Genomic DNA, 22478 nt, shown 5'->3' with positions numbered 1-22478 from the left:
TTTCCCATAATGTGAAAGAAATTTTGTTGGCAAATAAAGAAAAAAAGAGAGAAGAAAAATACAAATTGGTCATCATTAAAAAAGTTATAGATTTGACTAAAAAATAAAATGAAGACACCCCAACTAGAATTAACAGCTATGGAAAGATAACTTGGCGGCATTTTATTTCTATACTTGTCATATAATAAATGCATAAGTAGTCACTATCAAGGAACATGATGCTTGTTCTTCAAGCAATAACTAAGTGCATATAATAATGTGTGGGGACATTTATCAGACAATATCAGCATACAACTCAACTCAACTCAGAATCTGTTAAACAATAATAGAGAATTTCAGCACCTTGAGAGTTTGCGATCTTGGAAACGCTGCAAGGTTTAGTAATCACTTTTTTATAGTATTTTTCAGTAACCAAAAAAGATTCTATGCTTATCGGTTATCAACTTTTCCATTTTTTTCTTCTCTTGGTTAAATGATAAGTCATTCTAAACATTTCTATATGTGTTGTTCATATTGGTGGTGGTTATGTACTTCTGTCATATTTGCATGCCTTGAAATGGATATGATTTTTTGTAGAAAATTTGTAATCTGAAATGGGTTCCACATAGTTGGTAATATTTCTACTTCATTCTGTCATTTTGATTATTTTTATTAATCTAAGTTTTATGGGTTAAAACTTTGACTTTAAGCTATGGCAAGTTTTCATTTTCTTTTTTTTGTTTGTTCTTTCTTGGTCTGATTTTTTTGGTAGTACCAAGTGTATATCTCACTTTATGTATAAAAAATTAATCATTTTCGGATACATGACTGCCCCTCCCAACAAGTATCGTTTACAAGAATCGAATCATTTTTTTATCATCTCAGGATCTAGACTTTACACCATTATACCAACATCTTGTTGGTGTTTGTTCGTGTGATTGTGACAAAATGAAACATGCTCATATGCACCACCGTTCCTATTTCCTTTCTTCCATGGATCTGCCGCTAATATATTCAAACACCTCTTAGAAACTTTTTACATGAAAACACAATACAAGAATCTCATGCATTTTTATTTCCATCAACTTCACTTCATGTGATGGTCGTGAACAAATCTAACTTTGGAACCACTTTGAAAGCACACGTTGGTGTTTCTCAATCTGATTTGTTTTTTGTTGCTTCACGTGTAAAGTTTCATATTTGATTACTCATTTGGTGAATAAACCTATTAAACAACAACCAGATCCCACCACTTCTTTTTTTCATTGAAACTAGAATAATGTTAAGTTTCAAGCTCAACATTTCTTAACTATATACTTTGTAATCCTTGGCATGGTTTCTAACTTTGCATAGTGTTGAACTTTTGATTGTTTTTCATAGGTGGAACAAAGAAGACACTAAACTAATATGGCTTCAGAGAATGGCCTTGATGAGGCCACAACAACAAATAATCTTCCTCCTGCAGACACAAATGGTGAAAAGAGCAAACAAAAAGAGAAACTTGAGACTGTTCCATTTCACAAGCTATTTTCTTTTGCAGACTCAACTGATATTCTTTTGATAACGGTTGGAACCATTGGTGCCATTGGAAATGGTTTAGGTTTGCCTCTCATGACATTATTGTTCGGTCAAATGATTGATACCTTCGGAAGTAACCAGACAACAGAACATGTAGTAGAAGAAGTTTCCAAGGTAAAATCAGAGAAAACTCTTAGAGTTTTGTTCAGTTGGTGGTAATCTTTGGTTATGTTTTGTGATTGACATGGTTCTGTTTGCAGGTCTCTCTGAAATTTGTGTACTTGGCTGTAGGATCTGGTTTGGCAGCATTCCTCCGTAAGTATTTCAATTATTCAGTTTATGAAAGGACAAATACTTTGTACATAAAACTTTGAAGTACTTTTAGCTGTCGCAACTCGCAAGAAGTTATCCGAGTCAATTATTCTATAATATTATTCGATTGCAATTAAGATCGCCAAAATTTTTATTCTTTTTCTCACCACAATTTGAATCACTAGAGTGAAGCTGAGAGAATGATTTCAATTTTTTTGCAGAGGTGTCTTGTTGGATGGTCACAGGAGAAAGACAAGCTGCAAGAATAAGGGGATTGTATTTGAAAACTATACTAAGACAAGATGTTGCTTTCTTTGATAAGGAAACAAACACTGGAGAGGTAATAGGAAGAATGTCTGGTGACACTGTTCTCATCCAAGATGCAATGGGAGAAAAGGTAAATAATATTATAGACTTGAATTGAAACGTTTATAGGAGCCAAAAAAAGAGCATTGAATTTACTGAAACTGAACCCTTGGTTATGTGAGCAGGTTGGCAAATTTCTGCAGCTAATTGCAACATTCATTGGAGGCTTTGTGATTGCATTTGTCAAAGGGTGGCTTCTTACCCTTGTTATGATGTCAACTCTTCCACTTCTTGTTGTCTCCGGCGCGACCATGGCCGTGATCATAGGCAGAATGGCTTCTAGAGGTCAAACTGCGTATGCGAAAGCTGCACATGTAGTTGAACAGACAATTGGTTCAATAAGAACTGTATGTTGTTGTTATTAAACCTGTTGGAAAATTTTGTAGTTTCACATTTGAATGTGCTTATTTCTTGCTATGATATTAATAATCATTTGATTCCATTTCCTTCCAGGTTGCATCCTTTACTGGTGAAAAGCAAGCAGTATCTAGTTATAGCAAATTTCTCGTCGATGCTTACAAATCGGGAGTTCATGAAGGCTCCATTGCTGGCGCAGGACTAGGCACAGTTATGTTTGTTATTTTCTGTGGTTATGCTTTAGCTGTATGGTTTGGCGCAAAGATGATAATGGAAAAAGGATATAATGGAGGCACAGTGATCAATGTGATTATTGCTGTGTTAACAGCATCAATGTAAGTAGTAGCTTCAGCTAAATGTTCTTTGTTTCTTTATTTACACCAAGACAATCACACATGGTTATGGAGATAATTTAATTCAACAATCTACTTATTTACATAATTTGTTTTGTACCGATGTATATTTTAGGTCTCTAGGCCAAGCATCACCTAGCATGAGTGCTTTTGCTGCGGGTCAGGCTGCAGCTTTCAAAATGTTTCAAACAATTGAAAGGAAACCAGAGATAGATGCTTATGACCCAAATGGAAAAACACTAGAGGATATTAAGGGTGAAATAGAATTGAGGGAAGTTTATTTCCGTTATCCAGCGAGACCCGATGAGCTGATATTCAACGGATTCTCTCTTCATATACCTAGTGGCACAACTGCAGCTTTAGTTGGACAAAGTGGAAGTGGAAAATCAACAGTTATTAGCTTAGTTGAAAGATTCTATGATCCACAGAAAGGTGAAGTTCTTATTGATGGCATTAACCTGAAAGAATTTCAGCTTAGGTGGATCCGAGGAAAAATTGGCCTTGTCAGCCAGGAGCCAGTGTTGTTTGCATCTAGCATTAAGGATAACATTGCGTATGGAAAGGAAGGAGCAAAAATTGAAGAGATAAGAATAGCAACTGAACTTGCAAATGCTGCTAATTTCATTGATAAATTACCACAGGTTCTAGTTATTTCAGAGCTATTTCTTGATTTATAATCTTTTAATTTGTTAATCTTGAGCTTTTTACTTTTGCTTTCAGGGATTGGATACAATGGTTGGTGAGCATGGAACTCAGCTATCTGGTGGACAGAAGCAGCGCATTGCCATTGCAAGAGCAATCCTTAAAAATCCAAGGATTCTACTTCTAGATGAAGCTACAAGTGCACTTGATGCGGAGTCTGAAAGGGTGGTTCAAGAGGCGCTAGACAGAATCATGGTTAATCGTACCACTATTGTTGTGGCACATCGCTTAAGCACGGTGAGAAATGCTGACATGATTGCTGTAATTCATAGAGGGAAGATGGTTGAGAAAGGTATGCCAAAACATGACTTCTTTTCATTAGTTCAATCACTGTTTGTTTATATCTCACTACAAATTATGTGTTTACTAATCAGGTACACACTCAGAATTACTCGGGGATCCGGAGGGAGCTTACTCTCAACTTATACGCTTACAAGAAGTAAACAAGGAAACGGAAGAAACTGCAGATCATCGAAACAAAAGTGAACTTTCATCAGAATCCTTTAGACAATCGAGTCAAAGGAGGTCACTTGGAAGATCCATTAGCCGAGGATCATCTGCAGGGAATAGCAGCCACCGCTCATTTTCAGTTTCATTTGGTTTACCTACAGGAGTTAATGTCGCTGATACAGAACCCGAAAGCTCACAAGCCGAAGAGAAATCACCAGAGGTTCCACTCTGGCGCCTTGCTTCTCTCAACAAGCCAGAGATTCCAGTGCTTCTGATGGGATGTGCAGCTGCAGTAGCAAATGGTGTTATACTTCCAATATTTGGCTTGTTGATTTCCAGTGTCATCAAAACATTTTATGAACCATTTGATGAGTTGAAAAAGGACTCTAAATTTTGGTCAATAATGTTTATGATTCTTGGTCTTGCGTCCTTTGTGATAATACCAGCACGATCTTACTTTTTCTCCGTGGCTGGATGCAAGCTGATCCAACGTATCAGGCATATATGTTTTGAGAAGGTGGTGAACATGGAGGTTGGTTGGTTCGATGAGTCCGAGAACTCAAGTGGCGCAATTGGTGCAAGGCTATCAGCCGATGCTGCATCTGTGCGCGCCCTTGTTGGCGATGCCCTGGGTCTGTTAATTGGAAATTTAGCAACTGCTTTAGCAGGTTTGATTATTGCATTCACTGCAAGCTGGGAACTGGCATTGATTATCCTTGTCTTGATTCCCCTAATTGGACTAAATGGATATGTTCAAATGAAATTCATGAAAGGATTCAGTGCTGATGCAAAGGTGAGTTTAGTTTTCCTAGTTATACAAAGCTATATAAGTAACTACAATTAGCATATGGTTGAAACAACATATTGTGTGTCCTAAATTGTTTATAATCAATCTTAAAGTATTTCTAGAAAAAATAAATCAATACATGCACTTAGAATACTAGATTATGTGACAAATTCTCAATATAGTAATGGACATTGCTGCAGATGATGTATGAGGAAGCAAGCCAAGTTGCTAATGATGCCGTCGGAAGCATCAGAACAGTAGCTTCTTTCTGCTCTGAAGATAAGGTTATGGAACTATACAGGAAGAAATGTGAAGGCCCTATGAAAACCGGGATACGACAAGGGTTGATCAGTGGATCAGGGTTTGGAGCTTCATTTTTCTTACTGTTTTGTGTCTATGCAACCAGTTTCTATGCTGGAGCTAGACTTGTGGAGGCTGGGAAGACAAAGTTCTCAGATGTTTTCCGAGTACTAACTCTTTCATACTCATCCAAAATTCACTATCAACTTATGGAGAATAAGTATACTAGTATTACATTTAACAATTTGATTTTCCTTCTAAAAGTGTAGACATCTTCATATTTTTCAGGTTTTCTTTGCACTAACTATGGCAGCTATTGGTGTTTCGCAATCAAGCTCTTTTGCCCCTGACTCTAGCAAAGCAAAGTCAGCTACTGCATCCATATTTGGTATAATTGATAAGAAGTCAAAGATAGATCCTAGTGATGAGTCTGGTTGCACTTTGGATAATATCAAGGGAGAAATTGAACTGCGCCATATACGCTTCAAGTATCCATCTAGGCCAGATATACAGATTTTTAGAGACCTCAACTTAACTATCCATTCTGGCAAGGTAAAGTTTGAGATTGATTTTTAAAACTCCATTTCATATCAAAATGCAGCTGAATTAAAGGAACTAATGGTTATTATCAAAATCGTTTACAGACAGTCGCGCTCGTTGGCGAAAGTGGAAGTGGAAAATCCACAGTGATTGCCTTGTTACAAAGATTTTATGATCCTGACTCAGGTGAAATCACACTTGATGGGGTAGAAATTCGGCAGTTACAACTCAAGTGGTTAAGGCAACAAATGGGACTTGTAAGCCAAGAGCCAGTGTTGTTCAATGAAACTATTCGCGCCAATATTGCGTATGGAAAAGGAGGCAATGCAACTGAAGCAGAAATCATAGCTGCAGCAGAAATGGCCAATGCACATAGATTCATAAGTGGCTTACAACAGGTACAAAAAAGAAAACTAAAACACATGCAAACATTTTTTTCTAGCCTTTTTCTCCTTAGTAGAAAACACTCACATAAATTTTATGCAATAAAGTTGGTAGCACTAGGCCACTCACATTATTAATTAGTAGATACTATCATGATTACTTATATGATCACCATAGTATACCAACTTGGTATACTTTAATGCAAGTATTTCTTGCCTTATTACATGTTTATCACAATTTCAAGTTGTTGTAACTAACTTAGCAAAAACTTCTATTAAAAGTTAACTTCCTTCTAATTGTGTGAATTGTTCACATAGTCAAATGTACTTAACTTCTGGTTTTTTATGACAGGGTTATGATACTATTGTGGGGGAGAGGGGAACTCAATTATCAGGTGGACAGAAGCAACGAGTCGCGATTGCGCGCGCTATAATTAAAAGTCCAAAGATATTGCTACTAGATGAGGCCACAAGTGCATTAGATGCAGAGTCAGAGAGGGTTGTTCAAGATGCATTAGACAAAGTCATGGTGAATAGAACCACAGTGGTTGTGGCTCATCGCTTATCTACAATAAAAAATGCAGATGTTATTGCTGTGGTGAAAAATGGAGTTATTGTTGAAAAGGGAAGGCATGAAACACTCATTAACGTTAAGGATGGATTTTATGCTTCATTAGTCCAACTTCATACTAGTGCTGCAACTGTGTGAATTTTGCCATTTTATTTTATTCTTTTATACCCAGCTTAACCTTCATTGTTTTGTACAAGAGACTCTCATTGAATAAAGACTCTCATTGAATAAAGACTCTCATTGTTTTGTACCCAGCTTAACCTTCATTTTATTTTATTCTTATATATACGCAATCTTATCCTTAGGAGCAAAATTATTATTTTCAAGATTCAAGGATGACCTTAATGTAACTGGCATTGATGTAATTCTAGGTGCCTACCTTTATACTATAGATGTAGGAAATTTTACCATTAGTATTCTATGTATCTCATCTTGTTTCTTTCTAATTTTCTTACTATTGCTTTGCATATAGACTTTGAGTTCTTATGCAGCTATTAGCTTGTTACTTGAGGAAATATAACAAGATGAATAAAATTAATTTCGTTTTATATTGATACAAAATTGATTCACCAAGCAGAATCAACTTTATGCTGCCCATGAACCAAGCTTATAAAGTTTTTCGATAATATTTTACTTCACTTTCTAGTTTCTACATGAAATTCTAGGATCGCCGTGAAAAATCAATTTAATGCTTCCTAAAATTTAGAAAAGTTATTATATTAATAATGAACTCTAAAACCTTTTGCCCACTTAATTCGAATTGACTTGAGTTATTACTTATTAGTTCAAATATGGATCACATTTATAAAATTCACATTAAGTCAAAATCATTGATTGGATGTATTCAGGTGCAAATTGATTAAGAGAAAAAATATATTGATAGTGTGAATTCTGTAATATCCTACAAGAACAATAAATAAAAACAATTAAAGTTTGACGTAATGCATGACGTTGTGTTATTAGTATGATTGATTATATTAGAATAAAAGGTGGATCTACCATGATCAAATCTATCGTTGATGCTTGCCGCTACCGGAACACGTTCATTGAAAGGATGGAAACTAAAAAAATAATGGGATTACACTGTTCCACGAATATCGAATATTATTTAGGAACAGATCCTATGGAATGGCCCCATTAATAATTTAGGGAATTGGTGATGAGTTGAATTCCATACGAAAGTGACACCATTAGGTATGTGCGGAATCTAATCAATTACTACGCTGACTTATGCGAATAGAATCAAGAAAATAAATAAAAGAATGTGTCACTTAAATCTCACATATTTAAGTGATCAGGGCCATTCAGTATCTATCTAATGACCATACATACAATGATACTTGTGCATGGCTGGAAGTGTGGAACCATCCCATATAAATCATAACCTCTTAAGTTCACAGATTTATTTTTATTATTTTCCTTTCTCTGAAAAGTTTATTATTTTTTTACAATGTTAACACATTTTACATTATGTATACTGACACAATTTTAAACTAACAAGTTATTTGTGCATTTGTATGAGGTGATATTATTTATCGCATGGTTAAGAACATATGATATTTGCATTTATGTTATTCACATGGTTAAAAACATACATGTTACTTCTATATTCGCATCGTTAAAAACCAACATATTACTTATATTACTAATACAAGTACAATTTTATAAAATGATTAAATATTATTATTATTACATTATTAAATATTATTATTATATGTTATTGTTAAATAATATATTGAGTAATGAATAATGAGTTTGGATATACTTTTATCCTGTGTAAGAGAATGTATAAGAAAGTGAAGTACTTTACGGAGATTTTCACTAAGATTGGGACACGTGTCATGGAATCACGTGACGAAACATTTTTTTTTTCTTACCTTTTTAATAGTATAAGATTACAATCTTGCTCTAGTTTAATATTATTCTTCTTATTAAAAATAACAACAAAAAAAAGTAGAGTTATTCAAAGCTTTTAGTGGGGGACAAATTATTTAAAAAAAATAATAAATCATGTATAAAAGTAATAGTAATAAAATAATAATATATATGACTTATTTGAAGACATCAATAATTTAATGGTCTGATTTGGTAACATGAACAATTTTTATTTTGGTTCTCAAATAGCTGTTATTCATGTACAATTTTTAATGGTCCATAGCAACTAGTTTCTCTCGCCTAGCACATACAAATCTTACGATACCACGTAGTTTTTGTCAAGTGCTAATTTGACAATTTTGAACCAATTGTGTCAACAAATTAAGGCACCCTACTATTTTGCTTCCTTAATAGGTAATAATAATGTAATTATCATTGTAGTATCAACCTACTCAAAACAATAAGTTTTATCATAATAATGGCGGGAACGAGCAGCGGTAGTGTTTTCTCGTACTCATTGCCACACTATTTACGAGTACCCATACGGATAGTGGATATTTGTTGCTATCCCATGCGTTTTTAAGTTTCAATATATTTTTATATATTATAATAATTAATACGTATAAAATAATTATTACATGAATAATAAAATTTATATACATGTTATATTTATCATATATTTTAATCACTAAAATTCATTAAAAATAATAATAAAATAGATAATATATAATTATAAAATAATAATGTAATATGTATAAATTATTTAATTAAAAAATAAATTTATAAATATACGGTACTTATGGGCATATATGATGATCTCCGTTCTCACCCATAAGTTCTTTTTACGGGTATTCATTGCATGTATTTAAGTTGTACACATGAGGCGATATTTTTATCATTCCTAAACAAATGTCAACAATTACTATGAATAATTTTTTATTTGAATTATCAATATTTGAAGATAGACTTTTCAAATGATCATATAGTAATTAATCAATTTTTAATGTTAATCATCAATCCATATATACAAGGTGTTGGTCTAGTGTTGTATAGCTCCGTTAAGTTAAATTTACAAGATAACCAAAAAGTTAAGAGTTCGATTCCTGATAATAACACTTCTTGGAAGAGATAGTCACGAACCCAAAAAAAAATTAATTTTTTACCGTAAAAGAAAGAGTAAAAATGGTACCTAATTGCACTTAAAGAAGTAAAAATGCAAAACAATTTAACAATATAATTATCCTAAATTTATGGTATTGCACCTCACTTTCTTAAATTTAAGAATAATTGCTACATTGTATCTTCTCATAAATATAAAATTCTTTTAAATAAATGTGATAATATCTTAACTAATTAATCCCTAATATGAGATGCAATATTAGATATATAATTTACATTTTACTCGTATTAATATGATTATTAATTGAGATTTAACACCTTATTTTTTTAAAAATATAATAAAATTAACTAAACCAGCCGACTTTTTTCTACCCAAAAAATTATATCGCCTTGATTCTCTAATAGGGATACATATGAGCAAGGTATCACATTGTCAGACACAACAAAATAAATAAATAAAATTTGTCTTTTTGACAATTAAATAACCAAATAACATTAAAGTATAATATAAGTCATACAATTTATTGAGGAATACTATTCAAAACAGATAGATTGGGTGCTAATACATTCCCTATTCTGTAACTGATTCATGAACTTAAATATCAAAAATTCAAAGTCTAATGTGATATAACTAAAAGATTTTTTTACATTTTTTACTGAAAATATAATAATAACTCTAAGAGGTCATATAAATCCACGGCGATAGCTGCGATCATGATATATCATCCGATATATACATACAATTGAATCTTATGCTCTTGCTTCCTATCAAATATCATAATAATAATGTAATTGCGATTGAAACGTAGGGGTATTATAGTCCACGCAGACGAAAACTCATCCGTAGCACACAAGCTAAGTTGTTAAGCATCTCCCTCACCTCTCCTCTTTCCCGCCTTTTTTTGTTCCACCAAAATACGTAACCACCCCTCAACACAAATTCACCACTCCATTCAAATTCATCATTCCATCTCTCTCTCTCTCATCGCCATTTCAAAAGACGGAGGTTTACGACGAGCATGGAAGAGTAACGCCGCCACTATCATTTTCCCTCTCTGAACTCTTCAATTCCTCTTTCTCGAGGGTTTGATTTCAGGTATTTGATCCATAAGTTCCAAATCTTACTTTATTTGGCTCCACATCAAGTTAATTTAGAATTTTCTACTGATTTTCGTGCTCATGTTTGAAGTTAATTTAGAATTTTCTACTGAATTGAACACAAAGCTTTATCCCTTTTGGTCATGATCAATTAGTTTCTCCCATTTTTTTGAGCTATTGAACCTGGTTACTTGTGGATCTGTTCTTTTTACGCACCGTATTTCTCCTGTAACAGCTTTTTGTCACTTTTTCAGGTCAGTTAATTGTGCTCGTGTTTAGCTCAGATTGCAACTAATAATGGATAAAGGAGCACGGCACAAGTTGCATGATGTAAGAATTGAAACCCTTGATCCTGCAACTTTTTCGATCTGACTTAGTTTGGTCACTGCTATTGTTATTATATATTATTATTATTCTGTTAGATATTTCTTTTGTAATAATATTAGAACGAAAATTTGTAGTTACTACGTTTGGGTTTATTGATCATGTGAACTGCTCCACTAAAGTGTTGTTTGGCTGATGTTTGATTTGTGTTTGACATTCAGTATGATATTCTGATGCCAATGTAACTTGAATATTCATAATATTTGAAGAAATTGTAAAAATAAAATGACTATTAAAAAGGATTTAGAGATCAATGCTTTGCCTATGAACATGATTTATGGTAGAGCATTATGACATTATTTCCATGTAGTCGACCCCAACTAGTGGGATTAAGGCATGATTGTTGTTGTTACCCTTATATGATATTTTTGGCTTCAAACAATTATGATTTCAGTTGCTGTCTTTCTAATATTGAGTGAATTGTATTTAATGATTCATGTATTTGAACTGTGTATATTCAGGACCAAACAAGTGAGTGTCGGAGTTTTGGAAGCAATATTCTTCCGTCTAGCCAATCGAGGAAAATTTCTATTGGAGTCATGGAAGATTCAAAAGGCAGCACAAGATGTGGAACCAAAAAAGGAAATGAACCCATTGTGGCAAATACAGAAAGGGTCACGTCTAATGTGGGAAATTTTGGACGAGAAAAAAGCAAGGTTCAAAGAGTGACAACTTCCTTTAATACAAAGAAAGTTGAAGGTCCAGAAGAAGCCTTGAAGTGTTCTTGGGTACCTAAACCCTTTTACCAAAGAGCTTTTAATTCTGAGGACATTCTTCAACCCAACCACGCCTCTGCTGTCGGGAGGGACACACCTAATGGAATAGAGTGTGCAGCTGTGAAAGTTCCAGCTCAGATTTTCTCAAAGCCAAATCAGACTTCAAATTTTACTTCTAGTAATGACAACCATAAGAAGTCTGATGGGGAAACTAGCAGGAGCAAGGAAAAGAAGGATGGGAACACTGAAAGAGTACAAGAATTCACATTCACCACTGAGAAGGAAGTCTATGAGTCTGATAAAACCAAGCCAGAAGACAAAACAACTAGATCAGAAAATAGTACTGAAAATTTGAGGATGAAGCTTTGCCAAATACTGGGGACAACTTCTGTCCCTGAGACTCAGCATGCAGGTTCTCAAACTCGAAACAAGGGCAAGGTCGAGGAAAGATTACCACTCGAGCAGGCTGTGAACCCGAAGGATAATAAATTTGTAAAGACCAGACAATATTCAGATACTATAGAAACTGATTCAGAAAATCCTGATCATACTCCTAAGAGGCCAGTGACTCGTTCCTTGACTAGAAAGAGAATGCCTTCCAAAAAGCAACCAGCAAAAGGTAAAAATGGTACATCTTCAAAAGACCCAGAGGATCGTCCAGAAAAGAGTATCTTATCTTTTGGAGAAAAATGGACTGGTAGGCAAGATACTTTTCCAAATGATGATTCTTTGATGTCTTTGAAGAAAAAGGGTCAGGGAAAGAATTCCAAAATTGGGCCACATAAGACCTTCACTGAAAATGACACTGGGAAACGAGATACTTTTCCAAATGATGATTCTTCGATGTCTTTGAAGAAAAAGGGTCAGGGAAAGAATTCCAAAATTGGGCCACATAAGACCTTCACTGAAAATGACACTGGGAAACGAGATACTTTTCCAAATGATGGTTCTTCAATGTCTTTGAAGAAAAAGGGTCAGGGAAAGAATTCCAAAATTGGGCCACATAAGACCTTCTTCACTGAAAATGACTCTGGGAAACGAGATACTTTTCCAAATGATGGTTCTTCAATGTCTTTGAAGAAAAAGGGTATGGGAAAGAACTCCAAAAACGGGCCAAATAAGACTTGCTTCACTGAAAATGATACTGCAGATAAACTTTATCGAGACACTACGAAGACTGATTTACCACTGCATGACGGTTCAACATTTTCATTTGGGAATAAAACGGGAGATTTTAATGGTTGCATACCGGATCATCAGACAAAATGCCCTCTAACACCAAAAATAAACCAAAGAAAAGTATATTACCAGCCACCAGCAGTAAATAATACAGATCTGCATGAAGAGCACGAAGTTTCAGAAAAAGGAAACCAGCAAGAATGCAAAAGTGATCCAATTGTTCACAATGTTGGTAAGTCACAAGATAATTTCCAAAGTCCAACATTTCAACTTAACACACCTGCTTCTTTAAGTTCTTCCCCTAGTCCAACACCAAAAACAGACCAAAAGGCAAATGACATTAGCAGTTCAGTATCAACTGAAATAAGATTTTCTCTGGGAGCCATTCGTAATTCGAGGACTTTCCAAATTTCGGAGCCAGACTTTGACTGGTCAAGCGAACAAAAACAGTCTTCTGTATCCTTATCTCTAGGGTCTGAAATTGATAATTTCGTGTCTTCTTGCCTTGAGCTAGGTACATTGTGTTTCTTCCTTTTGCTGTTCCTTAATTAGACTTCAGGATATGGAGGGGCTCAAGTATTCTTTTCCCAGAAAAGAGTCACCTCTTTTTAATGAGACAGAAGAGCAGGATGGTTCATCTGATTCATCATCTGAAGAGATAAACTTTTCAGGATCCCAAGGTTTGTCTTTCATCAAAGAAGAATATATTCATTCACATGTGTATTAATTAAGTTGCAACAGATGCATCTCCCAGAATTTGTTGTACTTATTTTCAACATCTAGATTTTTTAGTGTGGATTGAATCTCTATGCCAGACTGGTTTAAGCACACATTAGGCACAGAGGGTAATGAACATGTGTCTTTCCTTGGGATGATTTGTCTTTTCTTTAGTTTCCATGTATCTTTTTATTTTCAAAATTTTCAGTTACTCATTTCACAAATAAATGTGTTTTAATGGGATAAATTCCAAAGATGAGAAATTATAATCTGTTTCACTTATTCTCAATTTTTCTGAAGATGGGATTTAGGATGCTTGGTTCTTTATGTAATACATGCTTGGGAATCTCTCACTGGGTAGAGGATTATATTATTTTGGTAACAGCCATAGGTTTTAACCATATATAGCTTGTTCCTTCATAAGTCAACCTATGATCTGAGACTGAGATGTATATATATCTTTCATGACTGGTTACTGATGCTTATATAACCTTAGAGTGACCAGCTGAACATGTCCACTTGTCTTTCTGGGTTCCTCCGCCTGTTCAGTTTCTTATTTTGATGCATTTTCTGGTTTTAATTCATTTGCACTATCTGTAATATCAGATACTCTATGTTTTCCCCCTTATATTCTGTTGTGTTCTTTCAAGGCAGAGCCATTCTCTTACTGTATCAAACTGTTTAAGTGTAGGCTCAAGAATAAGACATACTGATGAGAGGAAAGGTTTTGAGCTTCATCCAGTCAAAAGGATGCGCAAGCTTGAAAGCATTGAATTGAATGATAGAAGTCCAGCTTCAGTGTCTTCAAAAGGCAGAACTTCACTTTTTACATGATATCTTGTATCTAAATATGCTACTCTGATATATGCAATCTTTACACTAATTTTCATCTCTGTACAAATGATTAGGGTCAGAGGAAAGTGATTCACTGGATGAAGCTTCTCAGCAGACCCGGGATGGATCTCTAAGGTGATTATCTTTTTCCACAATGATTGATTAATGAGTCAGGAAAAATACAAAATACTTCTCATATTTACATAATCTTTTAATTGTTTCATTCTTGACAACTTGTTAGGGCTGTTGAACTGTTTGCCTCGGAATTGGTTAAGCTTAAGAACAAACTTAAGTTGATGACAAGTCAGAAATGCTCAGAAGTTTTGAAGTCTGTTGCTGAAGAGATACATCTGCAGCTGCAGAATGTTCACTCCCAAATTCAAACAGACATGTAGGTATAGAAGAATGATGAATTCTTAAGCTTCTCATATCTCATGTTTTATGTGTTTCTGAAAGAAAAAAACGTTTCAGAGAGAAGCTTATAGGTCTCAGTAAATCAAAGAGAAAACGACTAGAAACAAGATTTGAAGGTAGCAGAATTTCTCGCTCAACTATTTACTTGAATATACTTATGTTTTGAAACTAGTGACCTTGTTGCTATAAATCTAAGTCTTACAATTATATATAGCTGTTTATGATTAAAAGCTAATTATCAGTCGATCACTTAAAAAAGTTATATGCATTAACATAATAGTTATGTGAATGAATCTTTTTAATCAGATTGTTCAAATAAGATTTAATAAGTTCCCATTTTTTCACAATAACAATTGTTATTACTGAGTGGCTCCATATATATATATATATATATATATATATATATATATATATATATATATATATATATATATATATATATATATATATATATATATATATGGAGCCACTCAGTAATAACAATTGTTATTGTGTATATATATATATATATATAGTAATTAACGCCGATCATTATGCAGCAACTTAATATTCTTTGAAAAGTTCTAAAACCTCTTATTCAATCTAATTATTCCTCCTAATTATCCAGAGAAGAAAGTATTAAATGTTTTTAGTTCTATGATATGAAATGCGTTTGCATTTTGATTCATTATTTCTGTTTTAAGTATTTTGAGGATATTAGGTTGATTGTTTAGAAGGATATAACTTCACGCACCTCCTCTGTTTTGGGGTGTTTTTGGTTTTACGTAAAATAATGGGATCTTTAAATTAATAGATGCTTAATTTAATTTATCTTGTTTATATTCTAACTTCGGAAAATTTAAGAGTTCATAGAATACAAAATGTGATTGTAAGTTGGGTAAGGGAATCACAGTAGATAAAGTTAAAGGCACAATAAACAAAAGCAATAGATCTTGTAATTTGTATCATTTATCAGTATGGTTTTCTTACGATGCAAAATAACTACATTGTGGTAGTGAAAGTGATTATAGAAATGTGACTAACAAAAGATATAGAATAATAAGAAGTTGAGATAGAGAGAATTTCAGAGATTTGGGCCAGAGGAAGAAGATCACACTTTTTCCATATCTACTCTTTAGTCTTTACTTTTTCAGCCCCTTTTATCCTTACTTCATTCCCCACATGTAATCCTTTAATGTTGTACCGGTGACCTTTTTCTCTTACTGCTACGGTTCAACTTGATTTCATCACCACCATCCACGTGTCCCACCTGTATAACGGTATTTCGTTACAACTCATTTGTCATCCTTTGTTCTTCACTCATAACATTTCCTCCCCCATAAAAATCAACCTTGTCCTCAACATTGAAGTTAGGATAATCCTTTTTAATGGAAGACAAATCTTCCCAAGTAGTTCTAGGTTCATCCAATCCCTCCCACTGTGCAAGAACTTGAGGAATCTCAGTAACTCCACGTAGTATAATGCGAGACTGCAATATCTTGGATGGTTGAACAATAGGACCAAAAGCATTAGACAATAGTGGTAGAGGAACATATTGTTGTTGGTGTTCACCTTTACATGGTTTTAATAAAGACATATGAAAAACTGGATGAATTTTGGCTATCGGAGGAAGCAACAACTTGTAAGCAACTAAACCAATTTTCTGCACAACTGGAAAAGGACCAAAATATCTGAGGCCCAATTTCTGGTTCTTTCGCAAAGAAACTGAATGTTGTCTTAGGGTTGCAGCTTAACAAAGACAAGGTCTCCTATTGAGAGCTCCAGTTGTGAGCGTTTTTTGTCAGCATGTTTCTTTATGTGGTGCTGAGCCTTGAGCATGTTACTTTTCAACTGACTAAGAGCTAAATCAAGCTGCAACAGTAGTTCTTGAAGCGAAAGAGGATCTTGCAGGTCCAAGGAATACTTGGTGATTGTGGGGAGATCACGATCGTAAACTGCTTTGAAAAGGGTCATACCAATGCTAGATTGGAATGAGGTATTGTACCAAAACTCAGCTCATGACAACAACTTGCTCCAATTGTTTGGATTGTCAACCGTGAAGCATCTTAAGTACATCTCCAAACATTTATTAAGTGCCTCCGATTGACCATTAGATTGAGGGTGATATGTTGTGCTTATAGCCAAGGTAGTCCCATTCAACTTAAACAACTGTTGCCAAAATTTGCTCGTGAAAACTTTATCATGGTCCGAGACAATTGATTTTGGCATCCCATATAATCTAACAATGGAATGCATAAAGAGTTCAGCGACATTCTTGCTAGAATAATCAGTCTTGAGTGACGCAAAATGACCATATTTAGAGAAGAGGTCTACTACTACCATAATCACTATAAAGCCATTGGAAGGAGGTAATCCCACAATAAAGTCTATGGCGATATCCTCCCATATTCTATATGGAATTGGTAGTGGTTGAAGTAGTCCAGCAGGTAATGCAGTAGTGGTTTTAGTTTGTTGACATATCAAACATTGTTGCACAAAGGTTTTAACATCATGCTGCATACATTGCCAATAAAATTGGGAAGAAACTTTAGCCATCGTCCTTGCCATTCCAGCATGTCCTCCAATAGGTGAACTATGGAATTCATTCAATACTTGCTGGACAAGAGTGTTTGGGAGGAATGACCAACCTTTTCTTCCAATATAACAATTGGTCAGAATAATTAGGATGAGAGGAATTTCCTTGAGTACATAAATAAAGTATTTGTGATAGCAATAGCTTCACGCACATTTGGAATGATGCTCCAATGCGGTTCAAAAATAGCCATAAGGAAGGATCTTGATAGTGCATCTGCTGCAAGATTTTCACAACCAGTTTTGTATTCAAGGGTGAAGTCATAACCAAGGAATTTAGGGAGCCACTTTTGTTGCTTTAGAGTTTGGATTGCTTGATCAGTAAAGTTGCGCAAACTCTTCAGATCAGTCTTGATAATAAATATATGTCCCAACAGATAATGAAGAAATTTAGCTATTGCTTCTGTAATGGCATAGAACTCCCTCACATATGCTTATTGTTTCTGCATTTGAGAAGATAACTTTTTGAAGAAAAAGACAATGAGATGATGTTCTTGACTAAGGACAACACCAATACTAGTACCAGAGGCATCAGTTTCCAAGATGAAGGTTTTAGTAAAATTTGGAGGTGCCAATATCGATGCCTCGGTAATTGCTTGCTTCAAATTCTGGAAGGTTGTAGAAGTTGTCAAGTCCTAATGGAAGTTGTCTTTCTTTAGGAGATTAGTCAATGGAGAAGCTAGAGTTGCATATCCTTTAATAAATCTGCAATAAGACCATGTGAGTCCAAGAAATCCTCGAAGTTGCTTAAGGGATTTTGGTGGCTACCAATCTAACACAACTTTGATCTTATTTTGATCCATAGCCACTCCATTACCCGATATTGTATGACCAAGATAATCATCCTTCTCCAATCCAAATTGACATTTAGATAACTTGGCAAAAAAGGTGGCGACGCTGGAGTATATTCAGGACAACTTCTAAGTGTTGTAAGTGGGCTGACCAAGAAGGACTATACACCAATATGTCGTCGAAAAAAACTAACACAAATTTTCTCAACAACCCTTAAAACACTGAATTCATCAAGTTTTGAAAGGTGGTCGGTGCGTTGGTGAGACCAAATGGCATGACAAGCCATTCATAATGGCTTTGGTTTGTCCTAAAAGCTGTTTTAAATCTATCCTCCGGTGACACAAGTATTTGATGGTATCCAGAATGAAGGTCCAACTTAGAGAAATACTTGGCTCCCCATAATACATCAAGTAACTCATCAATAGTTGGGATTGGGAATGTGTCCTTGATTGTGATGGTGTTTAATGCCCGATAATCAGTGCAAAAACACCACGTCTTGTCTTTCTTTTTGACCAACAAAACTAGTGAAGAGAATGGGCTAGTGCTGGGACTGATGATCCCCTCTTGCAGCATTTCATCCACCATGTTCTCGATTTGAGCCTTTTGGCTATGAGGGTAACGATAAGGACGAACGTTAACAGGATTGCTACCTAGAAGTAAGGGAATAACATGGTTGTGAGATCTGTCCGGGTGCTAGCCACAGGATTTGTCAAACACCTTCTTGTAAGTGGACAGCAACAAGGACATATCTAGATGAATGTCCTCAGGTAAGTCAAGCCATTGATCCTAAGGAACGTCTTGTGACGCAAATTGCACAACATAAAATTCTGCAATAACATGAGTATTACACATTCGTCTTATATGGTGAAACTGAGCTTGACCTGACAATTTAGATTGAACACCTTGCAATGTAATAAATTCCCCATCCAAATAAACCTCAACGTTAGAACGCTATAGTCTGATATATGGGGGCCTAATGTAGCAAGCTAGGCAACCCCTAGGACCACATCTACACCAGAAACAGGGAGCAAATAAATTGGCAACCTGAGATTGTGCCCTTGAACGGAGACCTGGGCATCTTTGACCAATCCCTCAACCACTAAAGAATTACGATTTCCAACCATCACCTGAGAACTAGGAATAGGCTCAATAGGTAACTTTAAATAGTGTGCCAAATGTGGTTGTAAGAAATTGTCTGAACTTCCACTATCAAGTAGAATTTGAATAGTTACACCATGAATAGAATCCTGAAATCACATAGTTCCCACTCCGGGGGATCCGTGTAGAGCATTAAAGGATATATGATGTTCAAGGTTAAATTGAACCTCTTGTGCCAATACTGAGTCAGGTGGGTTGGATTCTAACAGTGGCTCATCCATTTCTTCCACTTGAAGTAATAGGTATTGTTTGTTTGGACAATGATTTCATAACATGTATAACAAACTCCCTTCTCACGTCGTAGTTGCATTTCAGTTAGAGAATTTTTTTTGACAGTAGACGGTTTTGGTGGATTGGTAAATGGTTTATGGGAAGGTGTAGGTAGGATGGGAGGAAGGAAATTGATTTTTATGTTTGTGTTTATTGATGTAGGTGGGTGGGGGTGTCTGGAATAGTGTGTGGTCAAATATGGTTTGGTGGGAATGTTATATTTTTCCTCATAAAGTTTAGCAAGGGTCACTGCTTTAAGAAGAGAATGAGGATCATGTGCAATTACATAACAACGGATATCAGGTTTTAACCCACTGATGAAGCAATCTAATAGATCATCCACAAAAATTCCAGAAACTTTGTTAACAAGGCAGTAAATTCGAGATAATAATCATTAATCGAACCTCCTTGAGACAACTTAAACAAGGTTGGACGTGGACATTCAAAGGGAGATGGACCAAATTCCAACTCTAATGCTCTAGTAAAAGCACCCCATGATTGGAATGGATTATGCCGACTCATCATCTGAAACCAAGGCACCACCTCTTTGTCCATATGCATCGAAGCAATTGTCAAACATTGGGGATCCGAAGTGAAATAATACTCAAAAAATCGTTCACCCTTGAATATCCAGTGTAACACATTAGAACCATCAAGACGGGGAAAATCCAATTTGATGTTTTGTACTTGAAATGGTTGTGAGTTCCTCACAGTTGAATTTGAGTTCGAACCAGCCACGGTTAAACTCTCGAGAGCTGCTTCAATTTGTGTAAATCGGTCTGTATAAGATTGATCCCATTTTTCCATGAGTTCCAAAATCTTCTTGACGTTAGAATCCAGCTCCTTCATGCGAGTATTTTCAGCCATGGTGGAAAATGAAAGCACCAATTGTAAGGGAATCACAATAGATAAAGTTGAAGGCACAATAAATAAAAGCAATAAATCTTGTAATTTGGATAATAACTACACTGTGGTAGTGGAAGTGATTACAAAAATGTGACTAACAAAAGATATAGAATAATAAGAAGTTGAGAATTTCAGAGATTTGGGCCAGAAGGAAGAAGAAGATCACACTTTTTCCATATCTACTCTTTACTTTTTCTGTCCCTTTTATCCTTACTTCATTCCCCACATGTAATCCTTTAATGCTGTACTAGTAATCTTTTTTCTCTTACTTCTACGGTTCAACTTGATTTTATCACCATCATCCACGTGTACCACTTGTGTAACGATATTTCCATACAGCTCATTTGCCACCCTTTTTTCTTCACACGCATAATAGTTTGAGACAAATCCAAATAAGTCAGATGTCTTGGTAGAAATACCAAGTTTCATTCAATAAAAGATTTTCTTATTGTAAAGCTAGCTCTAAGAAGAACAACTACCCGACAGTCTTTTTAAGTCCAAGAGAAATTCTTATTTGACAATCAGATATTATTTCTAAGAAGAATATATCAGTGCAGCAATAAGGATGGAAGTCAGAAAATCACTTGCCACAACTCACAAGGGAGGAAAAAAGGGCGAGACAAAGAATTAGCATGGTTTTATTATGTCCTCTCCCTGGATCTTCCCCGCTTAGTATTTTTACAATTTGCTTTACTAATCCAACAATTAGGTACTGCCGTAATTTGTATGTTGCATTTTATATATTTGCCGCTGGATTTCATTTGCTATGTTTTCCTTTTATTTTCTCAATGGCTCTTTTCTTGTAACATGTGACTATTTTATTGCCTTTTCTCACCTCCTTTTCTTCCTAACTAACATGTAGACCAGCAGAAAAAATTGAGGTTGATATACGATAAGTTCAAGGAAGAGATTAATTTGCACCTACAGGATTGCAGAAGCACTGTTGAGGGTCTTCATGCAGATCAGATAGAAATTAAGGGAGCCCTAGAAAAGCAAAGTATGGAAATTTCTATGTATTTTGAATATAGATATCTGCAGTGTTCAATTAAGTTTTGATTGAAAGGAAGCTTAGACTGAAACTGTTATAATACAAAAAATTACTTTGAATTAGTTGTTAGTTAAGAAGAAAGGCTGAATAACCTGTAGAAGTTTGTGCTTGTTAGCTCTATAGTTATATTTTGGCTACATATGTTTGGGGATGTAAATAAACTTTGTAGAGAAGGCCGTGGTCATTTGGTAGTTGTTGCTGATGGTTAATGCTATATTCCTGTCTCATCTGCTACAGGTTGTGGGACAGGATCAGTGTACTGTATGAAGCAACGTTCTCTGCATTAGTTAGGATCTGATTAGTAACTAATAAACCACTAGCTGCTCCTCATTGAGCTATTAAATAATGACTTCATGTTTGTTATGCTTACATTTGTAACACCCCAGTTCTGACATGTGATCTCCCAGGCCCATGAATATACTATGCGTGCCACCCATTAAGCTTAAATACTCTCTGCAGTATTTTATTCCCCTCCCAGGGGAGCCTTCCACGACTCGAACCCGTGACCTCAAGAATAAATAGTCACTAGCTTAATGGTAGTGACTCAGTGGTATAGTGACTATTTATCCCCGAGGNAATGAAAATGAGGATAAGATGAGGATGAGGACGAGAATGAGGACTAGAATGAGGAAGAGGATGAGGATGAGGATAGGATGAGGACTAGAATGAGGATGAGGATGAGGATAGGATGAGCATGTGGATAGCATGAGGATGAGGATAAGGATAGGATGAGGAGGACGATGACGATGGGGAAGAGGATGAGGATGAGGACGAGAATG

At 35.2% G+C, this 22478-nt stretch overlaps 2 protein-coding genes across 6 annotated transcripts in view; both read left to right on the top strand.

Annotated features, from left to right (window-relative positions):
• On the top strand, window positions 295-6824 carry LOC109346253 (ABC transporter B family member 21-like). 4 transcript variants are annotated; one of them, XM_019585713.1, is made up of 13 exons: window positions 295-370; window positions 1360-1671; window positions 1758-1812; window positions 2031-2206; window positions 2301-2522; window positions 2629-2867; window positions 3001-3526; window positions 3606-3879; window positions 3962-4830; window positions 5025-5291; window positions 5413-5676; window positions 5769-6062; window positions 6400-6756. In XM_019585713.1, the coding sequence occupies exons 2-13, from the start codon at window positions 1387-1389 to the stop codon at window positions 6754-6756; spliced, it is 3828 nt and encodes a 1275-aa protein (XP_019441258.1). In that variant the 5' UTR covers window positions 295-370; window positions 1360-1386. The 4 variants fall into 4 exon arrangements, with proteins under 4 accessions (XP_019441258.1, XP_019441256.1, XP_019441259.1 ...); XM_019585711.1 differs by having other exon boundaries at window positions 300-380; XM_019585714.1 differs by lacking the exon at window positions 295-370 and adding an exon at window positions 411-611.
• LOC109346252 overlaps window positions 10376-22478 on the top strand; it is a 17796-nt gene continuing 5693 nt past the window's right edge. The window contains exons 1-9 of one of the 2 annotated variants that reach the window (XR_002107499.1): window positions 10376-10719; window positions 10965-11040; window positions 11556-13445; window positions 13549-13669; window positions 14398-14517; window positions 14615-14675; window positions 14782-14935; window positions 15012-15070; window positions 21514-21568. Coding sequence is in view for 1 of the 2 variants with exons in the window: in XM_019585710.1 (XP_019441255.1) it covers window positions 11008-11040; window positions 11556-13445; window positions 13549-13669; window positions 14398-14517; window positions 14615-14675; window positions 14782-14931; window positions 15012-15070; window positions 21514-21648 (2569 nt within the window). In the remaining variant the exon portion in view is untranslated. Of the gene's footprint in view, window positions 10720-10964; window positions 11041-11555; window positions 13446-13548; window positions 13670-14397; window positions 14518-14614; window positions 14676-14781; window positions 14936-15011; window positions 15071-21513; window positions 21649-22478 lie in introns of those variants that run through there. The other variant, XM_019585710.1, reaches the window with a different exon arrangement.

Source organism: Lupinus angustifolius, chromosome LG04 (assembly GCF_001865875.1).
Source record: "Lupinus angustifolius cultivar Tanjil chromosome LG04, LupAngTanjil_v1.0, whole genome shotgun sequence".
In the NCBI taxonomy this organism is placed as follows: Eukaryota; Viridiplantae; Streptophyta; class Magnoliopsida; order Fabales; family Fabaceae; genus Lupinus; species Lupinus angustifolius.
This window is presented reverse-complemented; position numbering and strand designations above follow the sequence as displayed.

Bases quoted from the DNA above. Each gene is read 5' to 3' on its own strand.
- LOC109346253 (XM_019585715.1), top strand. From the start codon at position 1,387: ATGGCTTCAGAGAATGGCCTTGATGAGGCCACAACAACAAATAATCTT. The intron at 2,207-2,300 runs GTAAATAATATT...TTATGTGAGCAG, and splicing joins AAGATGCAATGGGAGAAAAG to GTTGGCAAATTTCTGCAGCT. The intron at 5,292-5,412 runs GTACTAACTCTT...CATATTTTTCAG, and splicing joins AGTTCTCAGATGTTTTCCGA to GTTTTCTTTGCACTAACTAT.